The 26,930-nt window shown below is 34.5% G+C and overlaps 1 protein-coding gene across 3 annotated transcripts in view; it reads right to left on the reverse strand.

Moving 5' to 3' along the window:
- The window catches only part of RGS12 (regulator of G protein signaling 12), a 247,830-nt gene that overhangs the window by 170,722 nt on the left and 50,178 nt on the right, over positions 1 to 26,930 (reverse strand). For all 3 annotated transcript variants that reach the window (XM_051964985.1, XM_051964986.1, XM_051964988.1), the window contains exon 3: positions 26,439 to 26,549. In XM_051964985.1, coding sequence (XP_051820945.1) covers positions 26,439 to 26,549 — 111 coding nt within the window. The remainder of the gene's footprint in view (positions 1 to 26,438; positions 26,550 to 26,930) is intronic.

The following is a 26,930-nucleotide window of genomic DNA, read 5'->3' on the forward strand; positions in this document are numbered from 1 at the left end:
ACAGATCAGGGGTCTTGCCAGCACAGGTGAAATTGATCTGTTCTTTTGTATTTCTACTAGGAATAAGAAAGGTCCAAGTAAAATCTAGAGCATAAAGAACAAGTGTGGTTAAATTGTATTTGTAACCTAGATGTATGCGCGTGCATACACACACACACACACACACACACACACACACACACACACACACACCCCTACCTCTTTGCACTCTGTGTTCTCCACTAATGCACTAAGCCCCAGAAAAGAAAGCATCCTCGGGAGTCAGTCTCATGTGTAAATGTGTCCCCTTCTTTAAAAGCTGGGAATTATAAATAGGACTACATATGGGCTTATAAACAGCAGCTGGTTATCATCTCTTGACCTCTGGTTATTCCAGGCTAGTTAAGCATACTCAAGGAGCCAACCCCTGTCTGGTTATAGCAGAGCTGTGGTTGTTGAGTGGGAAGCATGAACAGAGAGAGCATGTGCCTGTCGGTCTGGGAAGAAGAGCTTCTGGGTGTGAAACCAGGAATCACTTCTTTGTCAGGGTCAAGATTACCCAAAGTTCGGATCCCGTACCCTGATTCTGTGTTGGAAAGGTTAGAAGTTGGCTCTAACCTGGACCAAAGCATATGCCTCCTGCTTCTGATAGTGCCAGAAAGTAAGTGGGGAAAGTCCTGGGTCATCTTGGTGTGATTCCCAGTGAAAGATCTCAGTATTTTACTGGGCTGAAATAACAACAAAACAGACACATTTGGTACTTTAATTGGCAAGTTCTGATCTCCTTTATCTTCAAAGGGAATAAGAAAATGTGTACTAGGCAGCCAAGTAACATAGAGCCAGGTAGCCATGCAAAGTGTTCATGGTTTGACGGCGAGAATGTCGGAGTCCCCAGTAACATTTTCCTTTGGTCATCTCATTCCCGGACTTAATATCCAGAACTGCCGTGGGGCACAGAAAAATTAAAGGCACCATTCAATTCAATAAACATTTGTTAAACCTCAGCTCGGTATAGCATGGTCATAAATGCCATCTGCCCTTAGGGAGCTGACATTCTACTAGGGAATGAAGTAAATACACAAATTGGCAAATATAAGGTGTAATCAAAACTATACAAGGTAATTTGAAGAATGAAAGAGAATGTTAATAATTGAAAGAGTTCAGGAAGGGCCTAATATAAAAAGTAGCATCTTATCAGTCCTTTGAAAGAAGTTGGGGAATCTGAGACAGAAAAGGCATTCCAGACATGGGGAAAAGGCACTTGGGTAAGAGATGGAATGTCCTGTGGGGGTACTGCTTACTAGTAGGCCAATTAGAAATAAAGTCTATACTGAATCTGTGACTTAAAGTCAATAGCAAGCTGTCTAGCAGATTAAAATGAAAGTTCTTCTTCCTCCTTAAAGAAGTGACTGCTAGGGTTTCAGATGTGATACTGGAAGAGGTTTATGGCACAGATCCTGGGAATCCTAGTCCAAACAGGCAGCCTACCAATTCCCTAATGTAGTGCATCTTAGAATAGAATAGAATTTTGGCACTAAAAGGATTCTCAAAAATAATATGGTCTAACAAGCTCATTTTACAAATGATGAAGAAAATGGGACCCATAAAAGTCAAATTGCTTGTCTAGGATCACTGAGTGGGAATCTGAATATAGAATCGTAGCTTTGGATCTGGAAAGACCTTAAAAATAATTTCATCCAAGTCCCTCATTTTATGGATAAGAAAGCTGAAGCCCAGGAGGGTTCAGTTATCTCCCAAAGATCACACAATTAGCAAAGAGAAGAGCTGGGATTTGAACCCAGACCCTCAGGCTTCAAATCTACTGCATCATATTTCTACACAGAGCAGACAGGAGCTGCTCTATGTCAGAAATTTATGTGTACTCATGTCATTTCACCTCCATAGCCCTTAGGGTCCTCATCTATGAAATCCAAGGATTGACTTACGGTTTCTGAAACCACTTACAAATCTAAAGCTATGATCCAGGGTCCAATAACCAGGGAAACACTAGAAGTTTTCCCAACAAATATATGAGTAAAGCAAAGCTGTCTCCTTCCCCACCATTATATGACATAGCTCTAAAATTACTAGTAATAGTAATAAGCCAAGGGAAAGAAAAATAATCTTTATTTGCTGATGACAGGATGGGTGACTTAAATAATACTAAGCAATAAACAAAGAATCTAATTGAAACAACAATTTCAATAAATTAAAAATACAAAATAAAACCACAAAAAAGCTATAGCATTTCTACATGGTCCGTCAATAAACTTTTTATACATGGTATGTGCCACATCCTATGCTAAGTACTACAATAATAAAATTCAAGAGGCTATATTAGAAAGAAAAATCCCTTTCAAAATAACTTCAAAATGTGTAAGATACCTAGGACTCAATCTACTAAAACACAATAAGTTCCTGAATAGATATAACAAAATGCTCTTAAAGAAATAATAAGTAGGATATTCAGTGCTTGTATTTGGACTAAATGTAATAAAAATGACAATACTACTTAAATTAATTTACAGATTTAGGCCTATGCTAATCAAACTACTAAAGAAGTAGTTAACAAACTAATACAAAATGTACTTGGTGAAATAAAAGTCTACTAGAATCATGGGAAATCGGACCTCATTATATAGGGGAATAATTATAAAAAATTTTAGTACTAGTTTAAAAATAGAAAAGTAGATTTATGGAACTGATTAGTCAAAGAAGAATCAGAAATAATGTTACTCAATAAATCAAATGCTTGATAAATCTCAAAATGCAAATTACATAGGAAAGAACTATCTTATTTCATAAGAATTACTAGGAAAACTGGAAAGCAGTCTGGCAGAAATTAATCTTAGGACAATATCTTACAAAATATAAAGTTAATCCACAATATTCACAAATATAACTTTAATGACCTCAGTATTTACATAATTATATTAGTAATCTCATTTGCATTTTCATGTTGGCAATCACATATTTGTAGCTCCATAGAGTAGAGAAAAAAATAAGAGGTGCAATGCACATGAGTTTGTGGAGTGGCTGATCTCCTACTAGGTCCTTCATTGGTCTTGTTCATCCTACCATGATGGAGCAAAGTGCTCCCCATCCATTCATTGTATATTTTCATTGCTTGTCCTTAAAACTCAAGTTTTGTGTTGTAATTATGTCCCCAAAGAGCAGTACAAATCCTGTGGGCACTAAGTCCAAGCATGCAAGGTAATGATATGACTTAGTGAGAAAATAAAGGTGTTAGATATACTTTATGCCAGAATGTCTGTACTGTCAGCTGCAAGTTTAGTACCAATGAATTGAAGACTCATCATACAGTACAAAGCTCTCATACCACCATCTGACAAAGGAAGGTCAGGTGTAGGTTAAAAAAGTTTTGGTTTTAAGAATTTTATTTGCTCTACAAAATTTATGCTAGATTTTATGTGCTATGAAAAGTAAATATTGTCTGAAATCAAGATTTTTATTATTAGGATATTATAACAGGTTACAGAATTATTAACAAGGAAAAATATTTTGCATTTTACCAATTGTGTACTGAATTTTATATTATTTCATGGTTACTATTTTAGGAAAAGTGTATGTTATCAGAATTAATGTTTTGTTTTAAAGAATTGCATGATCCAAAAAAGTGTATTTTCAATCATTTCTAGCAAAAAAAAAAAAAATTTCCTTAGGTTTAATATTTGAACATTCATGTTTCAGATTTTTTTTTTTACCTCCACCATATTCTGGGAACATTATTCCTGCAAAAGTTCTATGAATTAAAAATAAAATAAGTTGAAAAAAAAGTCAACCTATATTATAGTAAATTGAAAATGAATACAACATAAATGATAGGCATCATACCACAAAAAATTTAAAGATATGCAAATTACATACAACTTTCAAAACTATGGCTGGGGTGAAGTATTCATTAAACAAGAGACAGAGATGATTATAAAAAGTATAAAATAAGTAATTTTAGTTAGATGAAATTAAAAAGCTTTTTCTTAAACAAAACTCTATATCTAATATAAAAGGGGAAGCAGCTGATTGGGAAGAAAACTTCAGCATAAATTATTTCTGATATCCAAGATATTTAAACAACAGAAATATATCAGTCCAAAAGCCACCCCAATAGAAATATAGTCAAAAGATATTAATAGCTCTCCAAAAAAATCTTGAAAACTATTAAAATCCAAGTGAAAGATTGCTCCAAATCATTAATAATAAAGTGAATATGAATCACAACAGCTTTGTGGTTTCATTCCACAACAGAAAACTGGAAAGTATGACAAAAGATGGGAATAGTTGATGTTAGAGAAGTGAAAAGACAAGTATACTAATGCATTGTGGGTGAAGGTATGCTTGGAAACAATCTAGAATTAAATGTCCATTATCTTTTGACCCAGAAATTCTACTACTAAAAATATAATTCAAGGAGGTCAATGTCAAAAATAAAAGGGAGGTGTCATATGCACCAAAATATTTCTAGCAGCAATTTTTATAACAAATAAAGATAATCAATAATTAGGGGATAACCAAACTATGGAAGAAAAATTTAACAAAATATTATTATTCTTTGAGAAATTATGAATAGGATGAATACAGAGAAATATGAGAAGTTACTAGAGCTAATGAAAAATGCAATAAACAGAACCAAGAAAAAATATATATACATATATATAATATATAAATGGAAAGAATACCACCAAAATCATCAAAATTGAATCCTGGATCAAGCTTAGTTCCAAAAAAGAGATTAAAGTACTCTCCCCCTGCTTCTCTGCAGAGGCTGGGTTCAATGGTTCTTATGAATATAATATCAGACTTTCAATATGTTGGTTAACTTTCCTATATCTCCCTTCCTTCCTCCTTTAAAATTATAAAGCAATGTCTCACTGGGGAGGGAAGAAGTAAGGGATACATTGAGAAATGTAGAAGATATAAATATACATATGTGTATATCTATATTTACACATATATACACATACATATACATATATGAATGCATATGTCTATAAAATTTCTTTCTAAAAAATTTAAAAGTTGATAAACATTCAACTAATGATCATCAAATGAACCCCACTGAATAATAGTCACCAATGAAATCGAGAGAGAAAAGAAAAGCAAACTGCCAAAATAAAAAATAATCAAAAGGACTTCATTTTAAAAAATAATATCAGAAATTATTAGAAAAAGGAATAATTATTAGAAATTACTAAAAGTTTTACATATCTATATAAATGTAAATATGTCAAAAGGAAAACAAGTAAAATCAATGATTATCTTCAAAATAAAATTAGCCAAATTAATGAGGAAAAAATACAAATCTTAAATGACATAGTATCAAAAGAAGAAATTGAACAAGTCATAAATAAATAACCACAGGGAAAAAATCCTAACTTAGAAGGATTTACAAATAAATACTATCAAATACTTAGGAGTAACTGATACTTATGCTACAAAAATGATTCTAAATAATTGGGAAAGGACACTATTACATTCTTTTTATAAGAAAAATATAGCTGATATTGACACCATGAAAAAATAATGCCGAAAATGAAAACTATAGATGAAGGTCTCTAATAAATAGTGATGCAAATTTTTTATGCTAAAGCAACACAACCAAAATATTATTCCATCTGATAAGTTGGATTAATATAAAAGATTCAAAAATTATTCAATATTACAAATACAAATTATATGATTTACATATAATTTATAATACATAATTTATATGAATTCTATAAACTATTATTAAATGATAAATACTATGAGTATATCAACAAATACAGAAAAAAAAACCCTTTAATAAAAAACAAGCCTTAATTAAATCAATTCAAGAATGTCTAGTACTATGTAATAGGCTAAGCTTAAGGAATGCAAAGAAAAACCCAAAACAGAGTCTTTTCTCAAGGAGTTTGCAGTCTAAAGGAAGAGATAACACAACTGTGTACAGAAATAATAAAAGCAGGACAAACTGGAAATAACATTCCTTCTGTTAGGAAGAAACTAATATATTGGATTTATTGGATCCAATAAGAACTAATAGGAAAGAACTAATATAAAGGATTTGGAAAGGCTTCTTAGACAAAGTAGAACTTTAGTTGAGACTTGAAGGAAGCCAAAGAAACTAGAGGGAGAGAGGGGACGGGCCAGGGTTAGACATCTGGACCTGGAGAATGCAATGTGTCACAGAGGCAGTGTCACGGAATAAAAGAATACGTGGATAGCAATAAGGCATAAGAAAGTACAAGCGATGGAAAGAACAGGCCATTAAGGGCTTTGGAAGCCAAACAGAGGACTGATCCTGAAGATGACAGGGGCCACAGGAGTTTATCAAACTGCTCAGGCTTGTGCTTTACAAAGATCATTCTGGCAGCTGAGTGGAGGATGGGCTGGAATGAGGGGGGCTTGTGGCAGAGATTGACCACGGCTGATACACAAGACTGGAAGTCACATGAGGATCTACCCAGGGATTTGCAGAATAGAGAAGATAGGAAATGGTTCAGAAGGTAAAAATGGACAGCACTCAACAAATGATGGCTATGTGGATTGAAAAAGAGTCAGGAATTAAGAAAATCAAGGCTGGAATTCTGGGTGACTGAGAACGTAGTGCTTCCCTTGACTTTAATAAAGTTAAGAAGGGAGTTTTGGCGGACAGACAATTGGGTTCTGGCATGTTAGGTTTAGAAGGTCTATGGGACATCCACTTCAAGATGTCTGAGAGTCAGTTGCAAATGTAAAGCTAGAAGTCAGGAAGCAGGTTAAGGCTAGACAAAACAGATCTGATGATCACCCATGTGGAGCCGATAATTGTATTCATGGAGCCCATGAGGTCACCAAGTAAAATAGCATAAAGGAAAGAGAGAAAAGGACCTGGGATAGACCTTTGAGGGGCACTCGCACTTAGCGGACATGCCCAGATGAAGGTCCAACAAAGCAGTCTGAGATGGTGGTCCGAGAAGCAAGAGGAGAACCAGGAGAATGCTGTGTCACTAACTAGTGACCTAAGAATAGTGGGAAGAGCAAGACCAGCCAGAAGAGCAAATGAAATAAATACAGAAGGCATTTCAGTAATGTAAGATTTAGCAGCAACAGCCTAGATGATGTCAAACATTTCATTTCAATGCCTAGAATTACATATCATCAAAACCAATTGAAATATGAAACCAATTTACAGAAATGAAACAGTGGGGAGATTGTTTGTGAAATGTGGTAATGAATATGATACTCAATATTGACCCACTTGAACTCTTTGGGCTTGATGGCTTGAGCAGCTTACAATGACATAGTGTCTTCTACTGTGCAATTCTTGTCTATGTTTTTCCCCTCAATCCTCCATAAAGGATCTACACAATATGCTAAATGCCTCAGTGTACTCTATGAAAGTGCTGATTAAACTATTTTACTTATAGCATATGTAAATTAATTTTAAAATGAAAAACAAAATAAAATGAAAAAAATTTTCAAGTCAGAGAAAGCTCTCCTAAACTGCAAAGGGGTGGAAAAGCTGTGCCTTGGGGAAAGAAGAGGTTCCATACAGGGTATTGTGCAGGCTGTGGGGACCAGTATCAAGCGGCAGCTCTGGTGTTTACTACAAGCAAAGTAATAAGAAGCTGTGGGGCTCTTACCCCAGGAGCAGAGCAGGGTCCCAGTTCCAGACTCCAGGTTAGTCTAAGCCTGAGCTAGAATAACCAGGGCAGGAGAACAAAAGGGAGCCACAATAGTGTTCTGTCAACCAGATCAGCAGCACTTTCTAGAGGGCTAATAGTCAACTGAATTCAAAAGTAGTCTACTGAAACCTCCAACCAGGGACAAGAAAACAAGAGAATTGCACAAATCCAAGCACAAGCCAGAGAGGTGTGAAGTTCAGATTATGAGAGTAGTGATCACTTTGCCCTGGAGCACATCACTTTGCAACCACTGAAACCTTACAGGTCCCCCCCAGTCTATACTCCCTGAGAAAGCAGCAGAAGGAATCAACAAGAATAAAAGCTCAGCTCTGATATTCCTCCTAGAAATATGCAGAGTTCTAATATAAAGTCAAAAATCAAGAATTAAGATAGAAGAATAAGCAAACTTAAAAAAAAAAGAAAGAATTCCATTAGCAAAAGTTATTATGGTGACAGCAGTGCTCAAACCCAGGAGAAGAGTATGAATACAAAACATCTACAAGCAAAGCCTCAAAGAAAAAAAACCTATCTTAGACACAAGTTCAACTAGAATTCAGGGAGGGATGGAGAACAAGCGTTTTTAAAGGAGTTAAAAACTATTTTAAAAGCCAAAAGAGAGCTCTAGAAGGGAACTCTGGGAAGGAAATGAAAACTCTGGAAGAAAGATATGGAAAGAAAATTAACAACTCGAACAAAACTTTACTCCAAGTACAAAGCTTTAGCACCCAAAAAAAAAAAAAAAAAAAAAAAAAACTCTGTGAAAATTAGAACTGAACAAATAGAAAGTAATAACTTCATGAGACAATTGGAAAAATTAATTAAAAAGTTTTTTTTAAAAACAAAGAAAAAGAAAACATAAGTTTTTTTGTTGCTAAAATAACTGATCTAGAAAACTGATCAAAGAAGGATAATCTAAGAATTACTTGATTACCCGAAAGTCAGGAGAGGAAAAAAAGCCTAATAATCAATTTTAAGGGAATCATAAAAGATATTCATATCTAGAACTAGAACTAGAACTAGAAAAGAAAGCAGAGATAGAATCCACTAGTCATCACCTGAAAGAAACACCAAAAAGGACTTGAGGTTTTGTTTTCCAATGTGGAAGACAGAAAGAAAATAGATTTTTGTTCATGGAAAATATTTTAAAAGTGAGAAGTGAAGAATCAAAAGAAATATCAATTTTCCTAAAAGTATCTAAGGACTAAAAAGTATAATAGGAAGTCTCAGTAGGTAAAAAAAAAAATCCATGGGAGGATTATTTCATTTCTCAGTAGTAAATCCATATTGTTAGGGGTAAAAAAATAACATAGAGAAACCCTTCAAAGAAGGGAGAGGAAATAATAGTAGGATAAAAATCTGAAATCTACATTGGTTATTACTTGACAAGGGAGATGGACAGAAGGAGAAAGAATTTGGTACAGTCAATAGATTAGGGATAATTTGGCAATATTATAAAGTGATCTTGTAGAGACAGAGCAGTGTGAGATAAGGTTCTTGCAGTAATTTCCCCTGGGGCAAAAAATATGATACCTGAAAAGATCAGTTTCTACAAGATGAGTTTGTGCATTTTGGTATTAAACACTAGAGGAGATAGGAGATGATTGGGACTTAAAGGAGGCAGTACAGGAGACAGTTGAATGGAGATTCAAGGATTTTATAAAAAGACATTATGGTCTATGAGCAAAACAATTAAGAGTAGTTCAAAAGAAACAAAAGGAACATTGTTACCATATTTATCAGAAGTGGTTGAATCTTCATCTTCCTCTATTATTACACATTCATTATGAAACCTTGACATACCGTGTGAAATCTGGGAATGGCAACATTAAAGATCTTGTCTTCAGAGTAAAAGTAATGGAAGGTTTAATGCCATTCCGTGTATCCTGAAGTAGTGGAGGAGGTAATTTGGTGTTATTGATACATTCAACCAAGGTTGATGTATCATGTGCATAATTAGAGATCTCCCCACTTCAAATGTACATATGGACTATTTGTGCCCAACCTATGATAGAGCTCTCTGAGCTTGTACTGGTCTGATCTCCCACAGTGGACACACTGTTTCTTGACCTGTACATACTGATATCATTTTGGTCCTTTTCAAGCATGAAAGATAACAATCAACCAACAATATTATAACAGTGACTACTAAATCATCACAGACCAGAAATTCAGGTACATTTATGATAAGGAACATGAACAAAAAATGGAGATATCATGGTGAGATGCCCACATCATTCCTAGTACAGCTTAGTTACCCATTGTTAGGATTCTTACAAGGTGCTAAGTAAGTGGAATTGAGGAGACAGTGGTTAAATCTAGTTTAGCATTGATTTAATCCTACAACAAATAATTGTTTCCTAGTGATATAATGATTGGTGTATACTCAGTGTGGGATATATAAAGAGGAGCTGTCAGGGCCAGAGAGGAGAGGCCCACTAGAAGCTCATTCAAAGGGACCTAGAGGCAGAAACTGGCAGAGGCAAAGGACTAGTGGCAGTAGCTCTCGGAATCAAGGAGAGAGATAGGCTTCTAAGAAAGCTAACCAGGCCCCAGGAAGGAGACAAGACTTTGAAGGAGACAATAAAGGTTGGACTTTAATCCCTGGCTGCACTTGTGATTACTAAACTGAAACGAAGTCTGCCTCCAGAAGCCCCCCCAAGAAACCTGCTCCCAGAGAACATTATATTTTAGAGAAGAGAACGTTACATCCCATATTTTTTCGCTTACCAAATCGGGATTGAGATGTCTTAGATATACTCCCTGTCAATATCCCAAAGAAATCTAAAAGAGGGAAAAGGACCTACATGTGCAAAAAATGTTTGTAGCAGCTCTTCTTGCAGTGTCAAGGAAATGGAAACTGAGCGAATGCCCCTCAATTGGAGAATGGCTGAATAAATTATGGGATATGAATGTAATGGAATATTCTTGTTCTATAAGAAATAATAAACAGGATGATTTCATAGAGGCCTGGAGAGACTTATATTAATTGATGCTAAGTGAAGTGAGCCAGGGGAACACTATACACAGTAACAGAAAGATTGTGATATAATCGACTTAGTTCTTCTCAGCAACACAGTGGATCTAAGACATTTCCAAGAGATTTGGGATGGAAAATACCATCTGAATCCAGAGGGAGAATATGAAGACTGAATGCAGACCTAAGCATACTATTTTCATCTTTTTTTTTTTTTTTTTTGCTTTTTCTTTCTCATGGTTTTTGCCTTGTTCTGACTTTTCTTTCACAACATGACAAATATGGAAATATATTTGGGATGATTGTACATATATAATCTATATCAGATTGTTTTCTTAGGGAGGGGGAAGGTAAAGAAAAGAGAAAAAAATCTGGAACTCAGAATCTCATAAAAAATGAATATTGAAAAATATATTCACATATAAGTGGAAAAATAAAATGCTATTGGAAAAAAAAAAAAAAGATGCACTTCCTGAGAAGGCTTAGAAGCTAAATAATAGATATGGGAGAATAACAGTGCCAAAGGTAAAATAGATAAGAGATTAGAAAGGTCTGGCATGATTGAGGAGTTTTCTATTATCAACCTTGGTTGAATGTATCAATAACACCAAATTACCTCCTCCACTACTTCAGGATACACGGAATGGCATTAAACCTTCCATTACTTTTACTCTGAAGACAAGATCTTCAATGTTGCCATTCCCAGATTTCACACAGTATGTCAAGGTTTCATAATGAATGTGTAATAATAGAGGAAGATGAAGATTCAACCACTTCTGATAAATATGGTAACAATGGAGAGTCTTAGACATCCTTCTACCCAGAAGCCAATATCCACATCATACCTGAGCAAATTTTAATACTCTCTGACGTCCTGGAAAAGAGCCAATGGATTCAATAAATTTCTGAATGATGTAAATAAGGAAACTGTTCCAGACACATCATTGGAGAACAAGCAGAAAGCACTGAGCCAAGCTCTGGTTTTCATAAGATATTTATATTCGAAATTAGCTTGGGTTGTTTTATTTTCTGCAAGACAGAAAGGGGGGAAAAAGGGCTTCTTTTCTTCTCTTTTTCTTTTCTCTGAGTTATATGGGAAATTGTTTTTAAGGTAAGGGACTGGTAGTAACATTTCATATATGTATAATATTTACAGAAATGATGTGTTGGTTGTTTTTATAAAAGCATTGCAAATATAGCAACAAGTTAGGAAAGAGTAAAAGCTCAAATCTATAGAACTGACTTATTATGTACTTAGGAATAATTTTTTTCCATTGTAAATTATTTAGAAATGAGCAAAAGTTGCAATTAGGTAGGTTAGCCAATTAATCCATTTTAGAGCATCCTATCTGTTTCATACCCATTAGAGACATCAAAGATCTCTAGTGGTTGATTCTAGTTAATTGTAAACTTAAAAATGATCTTTCTGTCCCTGAAAATAACCCATCTCTGATTTTAACTTTACATCAAAATATTTAACATTGATATTCACAAGTTGTTGTGATGTTAGTAAACCAACACAGGCAACTATGGCAATAACTCACAACTTGTAATTTGTAGATAGTATTTCTGACTCTTTCTGTTTTATATACTTTGTCTTAACTTGATGACAATTGCCGTGAATTTTATGTTAAGAAGATTCTCAGGGGTGGAGCCAAGATGGTGGGGCAGAGCCAAGTTGGCGGGGCGGAGCCAGGAAGCTGCTTGAGCTCTCCCAGTTCCCTTGAAAACCACATGAAGCCGAGCCTCTGAATGAATGAGGGGATGAAACCCTTCTCCAGCTCAGGACAGATTGGAAGGATTTTAGGAAAGCTCGGTCCCACTGGGGTGAAAGGGGCGTTCGGCCCAGCTCGGACAGATGGTGGGAAAGCTCAGGAGCCCGTCCTAGTCACAGCAAATCAGCAACTGAGACTCTCAGTCCTAGCTCAGAAAGCAAACTCTGGGAAGCCAGGCTGGGCAAAGCTACCCCCTGCAAACACAGCCCTAACCCTAAATGCGCACGCTGGGCTCAAAGCCAAGGCCCAGACCTGCACAGGAACCTTGGGGCAGTGCCCCCTTTAGCCCAGGAATAGAGCTCCCTCTTAGAAGTATTTAAAAAAAAAAAAAAAAAAAAAAAAAGGAAATACCAAAAGAAAAGAAGCAAGAAACAGAAAAGAATCTTGACCACAGAAAGCTACTCTGGTGATAGGGAAGACCAAAACACCAACTTAGATGAGGACAAAATGTCACCAGAGGAAATCTCAAAGAGCTCCTTGTTCATAAAAGACTTTAAAAGGCAAAGAAGAGAGGTAATAGAAAAAAATGGGAAAAGAAATGAGAGGTAAAGCAAGAAAAAAAAATCCACTGAAGAAAACACTACCTTCAAAAGTAGAATTAACCAAATGGAAAAAGAGACACAAAAGCTGACTGAAGAAAATCACACACTAAAAACTAGAATGGGGCAAATGGAAGCTAATGACTTTGTGAAACATGAAGAATCAGTCAAATAAACTAAAAAAATGAAAAAAATGACAGAAAATGTGAAATACCTGGAAAATAGATCAAAAAATATTGGTCATGAAGGCCATGACCAGAATGAGTCTGAAGAGCATTCTACAAGAGATCATCAAGGAACTGTCCCAATATTCTAGAAACAGAGGGGGAATACTCATTGAAAGAATCCATTGAGCAACTTCAGAAAAAAATACCATAAGGAAAACTCCAAGGAATGTTGTTGTAAAACTCTAAAACTATAATCTCAAGGAAAAAAATACTGCAAGCTGCCAGACAAAAACAATTCAAATATCAAAGAACAACAGTCAGTTTAGCCAGGATCTGGCAGCTTCTACAGTAAAGGATTGGAGGGCCTGGAACACCATATTCCGGAAGGCAAAGGACCTGGGGTTATAATACCAAGAATTAACTATTCAGCAAGATTTAGCATCATCTTTCAGGGGAGGCAATGCAATAAGAGATTTCCAATAATTTATACTGAAAAAAAAAAAAAAACTAAACAGAAAATGTATTTGATTGACACAGGACTCAGAGAAGCATAGAAAGGTAAACAGGGGGAAAAATACACACACACACACACACACACACACACACACACACACACACACACACACACACATATAGTTAAACTATTTACATTCCTAGATGGGAAAATGATATCTGTAACTCTTGAGAACTGTATCTGTCACTGGGGCAAACAGAGGAGGAGCATCATGTGGATTAAGGATGTGGTTGTGAATCAACTCTGATGGGACAAGGTCAAAGAAAAAGACATTAAGGGTAGGAAAAGGTCTGGCTGGAAAAGAAGGAAAGGGGAGGTTATAATGGGACAATTAGTTCATATAAAGCGGTGCAAAAGACCTATTCCAATCAAAAGAAGAAGATAGGGGGATGAGCATTGTCTGAAGCTTGATCTCATCAGTTTGGGCTTTAAGAGGAAATAACTTAATCATTCAGTTGGATATAGAAATATATCTAACCCTATGAAGAAGATGGAGGAGAAACAGGAAAAGAAAAGGGAGGAGCAGGATAGAGGGAAGGGCAGAAATACTAGGGAAAAAGGTAAGAGAAAGGGGAGAAATGATAGAAGATAAGGTGGTGGGTGGGGTGGGTCAAAAAAACTCAAAATATTACTAAGGATAGGATGAAAAGAGAGAACAAAAGTATATACAGGGAAGGAAATAGAATAGAGGGAAATACAGAGCCTGTAATCATAACTGTGAAAGTGAATGGGATGAACTCTTCCATAAAATGGAAGCAAATAGTAGAGTGGATTAAAAAACAGAATCCTACAATATGTGTTTTACAAGAAACACATTTGAGACAGAGAGACACATATATAGGAAAGGTAAAAGATTGGAACAGAATTTATTATCCTTCAGCTGAAGAAGAAAAACCAAAGGTAACAATTTTGATCTTAGTAAAGCAAAAGTAAAAATAGACCTAATTAAAAGAGATAAGGAAGGAAAGTACATCTTGATAAAGGTACAATAAAGTAGTATGTATATGCACCAAGTGAAAGAGCATACAAATTCTTAGAGAAGATATTAAGCCAGTTGCAGGAAGAAATAGCAAAACTATAGTAGTGGGAGACCTCAACCTTCCCCTCTCAGAATCAGACAAATCTAACCACAAAATGAACAAGAAAGAAAATAGCAAGGTTAATAGGATCTTAGAAAACCTAGATATGATAGGTCTCTGGAGAAAAATGAATAGAGACAAAGAAATATACTTTTTCTCCTTATATATGGCACCTACACAAAAATTGAACAGGTATTGGGGCATAAAAACTTCACAATCAAATGCAAAAAGGCAGAAATAGTAAATGCTTACTTGTCAGACCACAGTGCAATAAAAATTATATTCAATAAAGGATCAGAGAAAGATAAACTAAACACCAAATGGAAATTAAATAATCTAATTCTAAAAATGAGTGGATCAAACAACAAATCACAGAAATAATCCATAATTTCATCCAAGAGAGTAACAATAATGAGACAACATACCAAAGCCTACAGGTCATAGCCAAAGTAATTCTTAGGAGAAATTTTATATCTCTAAAGAGATGCATGAATAAAATAAAGAGAAGATCAATGAATTGGACTTGCAATTTAAAAAGCTAGAAAAAGAACAAATGAAAAGCCCCCAATTAAGTACCAAATTAGAAATTCTGAAACTCAAAGGAGACATTAATAAGAAACTAAGAAAACTATTGAACTAATTAATAAAACTAGAGTTGGTTTTATGAAAAAACTAACAACAAATAGATAAACCTTTGGTTAATTTGATTACAAAAAAAGGAAAAGAAAAAATCCAAATCACCAGCATCAAAAATGAAAAGGATGAACTTTCCACCAATGAAAAAGAAATTAAAGCAATAATTAGGAGCTATTTTGCCCAACAGTATGGCAGCAAATCCAACAAAATTACCAAATTTAGATTGATGAATATTTACAAAAATATTAATTGCACAGATTAACAGAAGAGGAAACAAATTACTTATATAGTCCATTTTAGAAAAAGAAAATGAACAAGCCATTAATGAGCTTCCTAAGAAAAAATCTCCAGGGTCAGATGGATTCATAAGTGAATTCTACCAAATATTTAAAGGACAATTAATTCCAATACTATGAAAAATATTTGGAAAAATAGGTAAAGAAGGAGTCCTGCCAAATTTTTCATGACACAAATATGGTACTGATATCTAAACCAAGAAGAGCCAAAACAGAGAAAGAATATTACAGACCAATTTCCTTAATGAATATTGATGCAAAAATTTTAAGTAAAATATTAGCAAAGAGATTACAGCAACTTATCAGCAGGATAATACATTATGACCAAGAGGAATTTATACCAGGGATACAGGGCTGAGGAAAATTATTACTATAATCAACCATATCAATAACAAAACCAACAAAAATCATATCACAATCTCAACAGATACAGAAAAAGCTTTTGACAAAATACAGCACCCTTCCTATTAAAAACACTAGAGACCATAAGGATAAAGGGAACTTTTCTTAAAATAATAAACAATATCTATCTAAAACCAACAGCAAGCATTATTTGTAATGGAGAGAAGATAGACATATTCCCAATAAGATCAGGGGTGAAACAAGAATGCCAGGATGCCCATTATCACCATTATAATTCATCATTGTGCTAAAAATGTTGGCTTTAACAATAAGAAAAGAAAAAGAAATTAAAGAAATTAAAACAGGCAATGAGGAAATAAAATTATCACTCTTTGAAAATATGATGATATACTTAGAGAATCCTCAAAAATAATCCAAAAACCTACTGGAAACAACTGCTTTAGCAAAGTTGCAAGATATAAAATAAACCACACAAATCATCAACATTTCTATATATTATAGACAAAGCCCATCAGAAGAAATAGAAAGAGAAATTCCACTTAAAATAACCAGACAAAATAAAATATTTGGGGGTCAGTCTGCCTATCAAGACAAACCCACATTTGTGATTTATAATGGTCTCATTTCTAAAATATATAAAGAACTGTGTCACATTTATAAGAATACAAGTCATTCCCCAAATGATAAATGATCAAAGGATATGCAAAGATAATTTTCAGATGATGAAATTAAAGCTATATAGTCATATGAAAAAATGCTCTAAATCACTATTGATTAGAGAAATGCAAAATAAAACAGCTCTGAGTACCACTTCACACTTCCCAGATTGGCTAAGATAATAAGAAAATCTAATGACATATGTTGGAGGGGATGTGGGAAAACTGGGACATTAATGCATTGTTGGTGGAACTGTGAACGGATCCAGCCATTCTAGAGAGCAATTTGGAACTATGCTCAAAAAGTTATCAAACTGTGTGTACCCTTTGACCTACCAGTGTTTCTACTGGGTCTATATCCCAAAGAGATCTTCAAGAAGGGAAAGGGACCTGTTATGTGCAAAAATGTTTGAGGCAGCCCTGTTTATAGTGGCCAGAAGCTGGAAAATGAATGGATGCCCATCAATTGGAGAATGGTTGAGTAAATTGTGGTATATGAATTATGGAATATTATTGTTCTGTAAGGAATGATGAGCAGGCTGATTTTAGAAAGGCCTGGAGAGACTTAGATGAACTGATACTAAGTAAAACAAGCAGAACCAAGAGAACATGGGACACAGCAACAACAATATGATCCATTGTGATGGACTTGGTTCTTATCAATAATTTTTATTCACGTATTTATTTTGAGTTAGGTATTGTGACCCCAATCTCCTCGATTGAGCCAGTAAAGTTTCCTGAAGCTACTTTACAAACCTCCTTCCTGCTGTTAGAAACCTGAGACTCTCCACTTTTCCCTACTCCATGTAATCTTTTCTTTTAAAATAATCTTAAATAAAAATTATTTTTGCTTCCACATTGTGGTTCTGGTTGTCTTGGTACTCCTACAATTTCAATATGAGCTCTCCATGAGTGTCAGAGATAAGTCTAGAAAGTAGTTTAGAATAACAAAATGGAGGACTTTAAATTGCCAGGCTGAGGTTTGGGGTTTTTATTTAGTATGCACTGAAAGTCAAGGATTTGTTTGTTTATTCATACTCATACCAGGTAGGTGAAGTCTACTTAATGTTCAGACTGTTGAACCTCCCTCCCCTTTTTCTCTGCCACAGCACCATCTAGCTTTCTGATGTTCAACAATGGATGTCCTCTAATAATCTTACTTTAATTCTACATGTTAACCATGTATATTTCTACTTCTTTCTCCAAGCTCTTGCTTCCTGATCTTAAAATATGTGCTTTCACATGAAATATTCACATTCTTCTCTTCCCACTTCAATAAAAATAACATTTTTAAATTCTTTTCATATTCTTTATTATTTCTTCCCCAATATATTTCAAATGAGTTAATAATTATTATTGCTTATTAGTAATACCTTTCTCACTTCTATGACTTGCTTGGGTACTAACATGAATTACCAAAATGTTTCAAAATCATTTTCTCTAAGGGTATAGAAAAATAGGATAGATTTTCTTCTATCTAGCACTTTGGTACAATCTTGTCTGTAGGCTGTGGAAATGCAATAATGATCTCTTAGCATTTCTAGTCTACAAACAATAAAAAAAGTCCCTTTACTAAATGCTAGCTAGGGGTGTCGATGGAGTAGATTAAATCACTTAAAGTGATCCTTTTTATCAGGCTCACACTGAGGTGCGTAGCCCAGAGGGCAGCTATTGCATGCATTAACTGGCTGAACAGGTGGCGTATGCTGTGACACTGGATTCAGTAGATTCAGACTCTAGTATAGCTAGGCATGGAGTCAAGAAGATCTGAGTTCAAATCCATTCAGATATTTTGCCACCATGTGATTCCAGGCAAGTCTCTTAGTTCTGCTTGCCCCAGTTTTTTCAACTGTGAAACAGGGTAATAATAGCACATAGAGTGTGTTTGATGCTAAAAGGATATAATAGTTATGAGTTAAGCATCATCCCTAGCATATCGTAAGTGATAGCTATATAAATGCAAACTATTATTATTAAATGCTTTCCACATATTTTTCCATTAATTCTAGTAGTCATGCTTGGCTGACTTTTTTTTTTCATTTTATATTGTAAAAAACTGAGAAGAGATTAAACATTCCCAAAGTCACGTAGGCTAAAAAGTTTTCCTTTCACTGAGCCCTGTAGCTCCATTTCTCTCAACAACAAAACACATTAATAATAAAACTGAGTTAGAACAAAACGAATTCCTCAAATACCAAAAAATCCAAATCTAGATTTGGTCAGAAAACTGAAGTTAAGAAACAATTTGGGATAAAACTGTTGAAAAAGTATAATAAGTGGTACATGAAATGGAGCTACTCAGACACTAGCAAAAACAACATGCCTCCAATCAAATGAGCCCTAATATAACCTTGTAATCTGAGGCCTGCCAAAGAATAACAAAGAGAAGTGCAATCAGACCTAATTTCAACAAGGTTCTCTTAGAGACAGACTAGCCAAATAAATTAGTAACAAATAGAACAGAAAGCTATTTGTGTCTCCACAAAATTTCAGATTTAAAGCAGATGACAAAGAAATATTTCACATCAAATCTGGGAAGCAAAACATGCTAAAAATATGATGGGGATTGGAAGTGTAAAGTATTGATATTTCATGATACAGATGGAGAAACAAAGATAAAGAAAAGTTAAAGCATTTGCCCAAGTGTTAAGAATAAGATTAGATTATCCCCTATCACCTTCACAAGCCTTTTATTCCTATGTACTGTACCATGTGCCAGCTGATTATCCAACAACTCAGATTACCCTGAACAGACAGGCTTGGCTTGGTTTCACATCCTGACCAGAAGTCATTAGGAATTTTCAAAATAATATAGATAAAGCACTATACTCTAGTGCAAAATATTAAAAAAGTATATTTCATACATCCTAAAAACTATCATAACACAATCAGAAATATAATAGTTTTTTAAAAAGCAAAGTAAAGAGTATATTTTATAAACTCATCCCTGCTTCTAACTAACAACTACCTCTGCTTTATAAACTATCTAGTCCCTATTTAGTTAAATCTCTGTGTGAGAAATGATGGTGAAAATGAGTAAAGATAATTTACTTCAGAGATCTGGGGAAGATTGGTAAGGGCAGGCTATGTTTGTGGAAGATAACTAGACTTTTAAGAAATTAAAATTAAGACATATGGTACAGCTTTCAGGAAGGTATAGAGAGGACAATTTAGTCAATGTAAAAAGAAAAAATAATCATAATTTATGTTTTAAAACAAAAATTAAAATAGGAAAGAAGAAAAGGAAAGGATAAAGAAGTAAAGATGATAGCATTTCCTGGTTATACCATCAAATATATACATATATCTATAAAATCTGTTGTATATTTTACTTCTAAAATTTTGAAAATAATATATATTATAGCCAAAGGCCATTCAAATATATTATCATTGGAAATGTTGCAGAAGGAATTTATTTTCAGGTGTACGTTAAACCAGATGTCTTTTGGCAGCCTTTCTAAATCCGAGATACTATAATTTCATTCTCAAGATAGCCCCTAAATAAAAAGCTGTCCTTCCTTGTTTTAAACAATAACCAACTTGCATGAGTGCAAAACACATAAAAGATACTATACTCACTAATACTTATTCACTCAGCTGCTCTCCAGCCTCTGTTCTTCTCCATAATTCCAAAAAGCTATTTGAGCATAAAGACAATAAACATTGAGCTATAGGGCACCAGCCTCTTTCAGCCCCTGAATTATACCCCTTTTCTCTCTCCCAAGGTCTTAAGATCTGTTGCCTATTTCCATGCCAAAAGAAAGAAGAACTCTGGGAATTTTTTTCATTCAATGAAAAGTAAAGTTGTAACTGTACACTTTCTTTTCATCTTTATCCTTTCTCCTAGTCTAACTAAATAGGTAAGACAGAGTCGGGTACATTACAAGACAAAAAAAGCCTGGAGTCACTACTCCAAGAAGAAGACAAAGCTATAAACCAAAGAGTATTCTCCATATATTTTGACTATAGAAAAGACTTGTAGTTTCTCATTTGTCATTTTGCTCCTACACACACAAAAAAAATTTGGAATTTCATCTTTGTGAAATGAAAAGGCATTATATGCTTAGCATTTAAATATTCTACCAATTACATTTATATACAAATAAAAAATAAAAAATTTGCTAAAATTAATAGAAAAATGTATATACAAGCTTAATAAAGAATATAAACTATCATTTTGTAAATATAAAGTTCATTAGTTTTGATTTTTCAATTATCAGCAACCACTTTCTTTTTTGTTTGGAATTATTTGTAACCTGAAGCCAGGAATTTTTATCTAAAAGACAAAATCATTAAATTTCCATTTCATCACATAATTCTCACAATAAAATGAAACAAAAAAGAGCAAGGTAGAAAATTTCAATCTTGACATACCCAAAGATTTTAAGGTATACTAAATGTTCCAATTAAAATATGATGACTACAACTGAACAGCACATTAGACTTTAAAACACAAGTTACCAATTTGATTCTTAATCCATAACCTTCTTCAATTCAGTTCTCTCTGTACATGAGTTTCAATTTCATTCTCTATTATATTCCATTCAACCCAACAAATATTTACTAAGCATTTATTCCTGTCAAGGCCTAAGAGAGATTGCCTCCTGGTGAGAGGATACAACATGTACAATGTAAGGTAAACAGAGAGAAAATAAACCTAAATCTGAGACACAGATGTGTGTGTGTGTGTGTGTGTGTGTGTGTGTGTGTGTGTATGGAGAGAGAGAGAAATACATATAAACATACATATATATGTGTGTATACATACATATGTATGTGCACATATATTTTAAGATCTACAGCTAAAAAGGAACTTAAGAGTTAATCTAAGCCAAAACCCTCATTTTACAGATGATTAAATCAAGAGAAATTGAGTGGCAGAGTCAGGGATTAAAACTCAGTCTTCTGAGTCTAAGTTATCATTGCACTATGCTACTAACCAACAATGATTCTGAGGCTAGATTTACATTTAAACACAAATTTGATTTCACTGAATCACACACAAACTGCCTAAATTTGTTGTTTAAAAAAAATACTCCACGTTGTCATCAGTAAATTCATTAGTAACTCTCCAAGAAATCGTCTAACAGAAATTGATTGCAAGAATGAAAATGGTACAAACCTTGGGAGAAACATTCTATCTTTGACTTTGTAACAAAGAAATAGAAGATCAAGAATAGTCGGAAATATGCCATATATAGATTTTGGGAGACTTCAAAGGGTGCAGAAGGACAAGAAGATGGCATAAACTAGAATTTTACAGAGGAAGTCAACCTATGAGATAGAGAAAGCTCTCAATAGTAAAATTCTAGATACAAAGAAAAATAATTCTGATGAGGTAGGAAAAATGGAGAAGATTGAATTGTCTGAAGAAATCTCTGTAGATCCACAAACTTAAATTTTTAAAAAGCCAAACAGAAGACAGAAGCAAGGCTGGATAACAGAGAATGAATACAAATGTGCAATAAGGTCTTTTATAAACAGTGTCAAAACTATATTGATTTGTTAGCAAGAAGGCTTCTATGGGTCAGGGCTTTTCTAGAGAGGAGTTGATGAGTAGTGATAATGATGAAAAAATAAGAAAAGAAAAAAGAGCCAATGGAAATGTTTTAGAATATATAGAAAAGAGCAGAAGGAAATTCAGAAGGGGACACTGACAAGCAGGACAATTTTGTTACTATTATATTAATTTAATATAGACTTTAAAAAAAGTCTTTGTAACAGAAGTTCACAGTTCCAAACAATCCCTTTTCTCTGTTCTTTGTATGATGAAATGCATGTGTTCACTGATATTTGTTAAGTTCATAATAAAAAATAGCTTTAAAAAAAAAAAAAAAGAACGTCTATAGGGTCAATGCTCAGAAGAAGCCAAAACTAAGTAAGACTACTACACTGAAAAGAAAGGGCTGAAGATGGGGCCATCCTGAGTGAAAAGAGAAGGTTCAAAGAAAAAAGAAATTCACTTATTATGGGGATATGATATTGTAACACCAAACAACAGAGTTCTAGAAAACAGAATTGCTGAATTCTTATATTGTTTCTGTTTTCTAGGCCAAGGATAACAATCTTTGGAATAGAAAGGACAGAACAAATGTGGCTAACAGAGACTTGATGCCTAATTGATAAATAAAGGTAGAGCAAGAAAGTACTGAGCTGTTCTTGTTAAGATCAGGTCACCTAGATGAAATAAACTCTCAATTGAGATTCCCTATCCATGACCTTGGAAAGACAGTGGAGCATGAGAAAGGCACTATGGATTTGGAGAAAGGCAGAAGGAAAGGAAAACTAGAAATTTCTGGAAAAACTTTAAAATTGATTATTATAAGAATGTTTGGTGAAAAAGATAATAGTGATCACAAAGAGCCAATTTATGTTCATTAAGAACAGATCATTCCAAATTAATCTCATCTCTTTTCCTGATAGAGGTTCCTGACTCACACATCTGGAGAACACTATAAAAAGTTTACCTGGATTACATAAGTAAATCATTCGTGCTATTCTTATTGGAAAAATGAAAAGATGTGGGCTAGGGAATACAGTACTATTAAGTAGATTTGCAACTCATCAAATGCCTAGATACAGAGTAGTAATTAATAGTTAAATGTCAGTTTGGAAAGAAATCTTTAGTGGAGTATCTCAGGGATCTCCATTTGGCTCAGTGGATCAAATAAAAACATTAATGGCCAAGTTAACTAAATTTTCAAATAACAAAAAGACAAGGTCAGTATTAAAAAATAAATTTCGAGATTAAAATATTGTACCAATCTAATAAAATAAAATCTAATGAGGATAAATATCAATTCTGTGACTTAAATACAGTGGGTACACAGGAAAGAGCTAATCTGTTCAAGGGAACAAAATTCAGATGATATTTACCAGATTCTTACTGGACATATGCTCTAAACTTGGATTCAAAAATCAAGTTCAAGATTATAAAATCAAGTCATGCAGATAGAAAGAAATTAATTTTAAAAGATTTAGCGGTTTAAATGAACTACAAGCATAATATAAACCCACAATATGGTAAAGTAGTCATACAAAAAAAAAAGAAGAACCACCAAACCTAAATGTCAGGAGGGCCCAAGATGACAAAATAAGGACAAGATTTGCCTGAGCTTTCTCAAATTTCTCTCCAATGTCTAAATAATACCTCAAAATAAATTCTGGAACAGTAGCTCTGACAAAAGAATGGGGTAAAACAATTTCCCAGCCCAAGACAGAGAGCCTTTGCTGGCACTGAGATAAGGATCTGTTATATTGTCCATAAATGAATCCAGAACACAGTCCCAGGGAAAGAAGCAGCATTAATGATGGCAGGATCCCTAGGCACAATCCCAGGATAGAAAAGAATACTTATGGTTACTCACAGAGCAGAGCATCAGCCAGGAAGGCAGTGACCAAACTTCATGTTGTAAAAACTGAAAACTTATGGATGCCTCAGAACTAGCTCTGAAAATAACAGCAGAGAAAACCCTGAAATTTGGAACAATGATCCCTCCCATCCTGGGAGCAGAGACCAAATTTAATATAAAGTAAAAAGTCAAGAAACAGGTAGAGAAATGAGCAAACAACAATAAAAAGAACCTGAACATAGAAATTTGCTATGGAGACAGAGAAAAACAAACACAAACTCAAAAGACAATGTCAAACAGCTACATATAAAGCCTCAAAGAAAAATGTGAATTAATGTCAGCCCCCCTACCCCCTAAAAAAAATTTAAGAAGAGCTCTTAACGCAAGAAGAAAATATTGCAAGCAGCCAGGAAGAAACCATTCAGGTATTATGGCCAGCCACAGTAAGGATAGCACAAGATTATATAGCAAAATAACTGTATGAATATGTATACATATATTGTATTTAACATATACAATATGTATGGGTCTACATGCCATTTGGGAGAAGGGGTGGGGGTAAGGAGTGGAAAAACTGGAACAAAAGGTTTTGTAAAGGTCAATGCTGAAAAATTACCTGCTTATATCTTGTAAATAAACAGCCATAATTAAAAAAAAGAATAGCACAAGATTAGCACTTTCTACATTAAAGGATCAAAGGACTTGGAATATGACCTTCCAGAAGACAAAGATTTATGACAACAAAGAATCACCTACCCAACAAAAGTGAGCATAATCCTTCAAGGGAAAAAATGGCTATTCAATGAAATAGATGATTCTCAAGCATTCCTGATTAAAATGCCAGAATTGAAATAAAATATCTGATTTTCAAATACAAGATTCAAGAGAAGCATAAAAAGGAAAAGAGAAAAGAGAAATCATAAGAGATCCAATAATGTTAAATTGTTTCTATTCCTACATGGGAAGATGATACATGTAAACCCAAAGAACATCATTATTAGGGAATCTAGCAGGAGTATACATAAACAACGGGTGGGCATGAACTATGGGATAATAAAATCTAAAAAAAATTAAATTAAAGGGTGATAAAGAGGAACACACTGGCAGAAGGGAGAAAAAGAGATGAAGAATGTGGTAAATTATCTCACATAAAAGAGCTTTTACACTGAAGGGAGAGGCAACACTTGAGCCTTAATCTCATTAGAATTAGCTCAAAGGAGGAATAACATACACACTCAGTTGGGTATAGAAATATGTCTTATCCACATCAGCTAGTTGGTACAATGGATAGAGCACCAGCCCTGAAGTGAGGAGGACCTGAGTTCAAATCTGACCTCAGACACTTAATGCTTCCTAGCTGTGTGATCCTGGGCAAGTCACTTGACCCCAAGTGCCTCAGCAAAAAAAAAAAAAAAAAAAAAGAGAGAGAGAGAGAGAAAGAAAAGAAATATGCCTTATCTTATAGAGAAGTAGGAGGGGAGGAAGATATGAGAAAGGAAGGGGAAGCTGATAGAAAGGCAGATCTGGGAGGCAATAGTCACAAGCTCTTAAACTATATTAAGAGAAGCATAGTGTTTGGGGGAAGGAAGTCCCACTGTCCTCTGTCATGTTCTGTCCATGAGTACTGTTTTCTACTAGGAACACAACACTGGTAATCTAGAAAGTAGGCAAAGGAGAGAACAACAAAGGATTAAAGGAAATAGAGATGTCTTTCCTGGAAAAAGGAAAACAGTGAGAATATGAGATTTGTCTTAATGTATGTGAAGCACCATCAATCAAATGGAAGACCTGTTCCTCATTCCAGAGAGCAAAGCTAAGAAAAATGAGTGGAAATCTGTCTTTAGCACCAGCAAGAATAAAAGACACTGCATCATGATGTGTAATTGGAAGATTTTTTAGCTTGTGCCCAGCTCTAGAATGCAAAAAAAAAAAAATTTTTTTAACAATGTGATCTACCCCAAAATGGAAGGCTCTTCTGTCCTGAAGACATTTATCAGGTAGGTCAGAGAAGATTCTAGAATGGGTACAAGTTAGACAAGACAGAATCTCAATTTCCTTCCAATTCTGAGATAATGGGATTGTGATTCTATGATTCTTATAATGTTAATGTTTTAAAGATATGAATCCCTTTTTCCTGACAGAAAGGTGGTGGACTCTAGGTAACAACTGAAACAGGAAAGTTTTTTGGATATAACCATTTAAGAAATTGTTATGGCTGACTATGCATATTTGTAACATGTTTTTGTTTCTTTTTCAATGGGGTTGTGAGGGGAAAGAGAAAAACAGTGAATTTTCATTAACTGAAGAAAATGAAAATTCAATTAAATTATGCATGTAGGAAACTGTGGGTATGTGTATACATATATAGACACACACACACATGCATGCACACACACACACACACACACACATATATACACACACACATAAAATTAAATTACCTCAAGGTCATCAAGTGAACGAGTAATACTAAATCTCTTGGATCTTCCAAATGATCTCCGAGTAGAGGTACGCTGTGGAGTAGGAAGCAAACCAAGTCCAAACTTTGAACTCTGAAAGCAAAAGACAAAAATGTTTTTTAGTTTTTCTGATTGGACTTAGGATTTCAATTTCATCAGAGACCCACGACTCAAGAAGAACAAAAGGAAATAAACTGAGCACTCTTCTGTGAAATAGTGAGAGGAAAGCCCTGCCAAGAGTTACTGAAGATGGCATCGAGAGTCTGCAAAGCCTACCAGGGGAGGAAGCACCCAAACTCCTGAAGGCATGACAAATAGCCAGCTAGAGCTGTATCACCCCAAGCATAATGGTTCTCTTCATAGGCTGGTTTTCAGGAGCTTTACAAATGTCACAGAAAGTTAAGAAAGTTAAGAACTGAACAAAAATTTGAATCTCAAACCATCTCAGATACATGCATGTAACCTCTAGTTCCT

Source organism: Antechinus flavipes, chromosome 6, assembly GCF_016432865.1.
Source record: "Antechinus flavipes isolate AdamAnt ecotype Samford, QLD, Australia chromosome 6, AdamAnt_v2, whole genome shotgun sequence".
NCBI classification, from domain to species: Eukaryota; Metazoa; Chordata; class Mammalia; order Dasyuromorphia; family Dasyuridae; genus Antechinus; species Antechinus flavipes.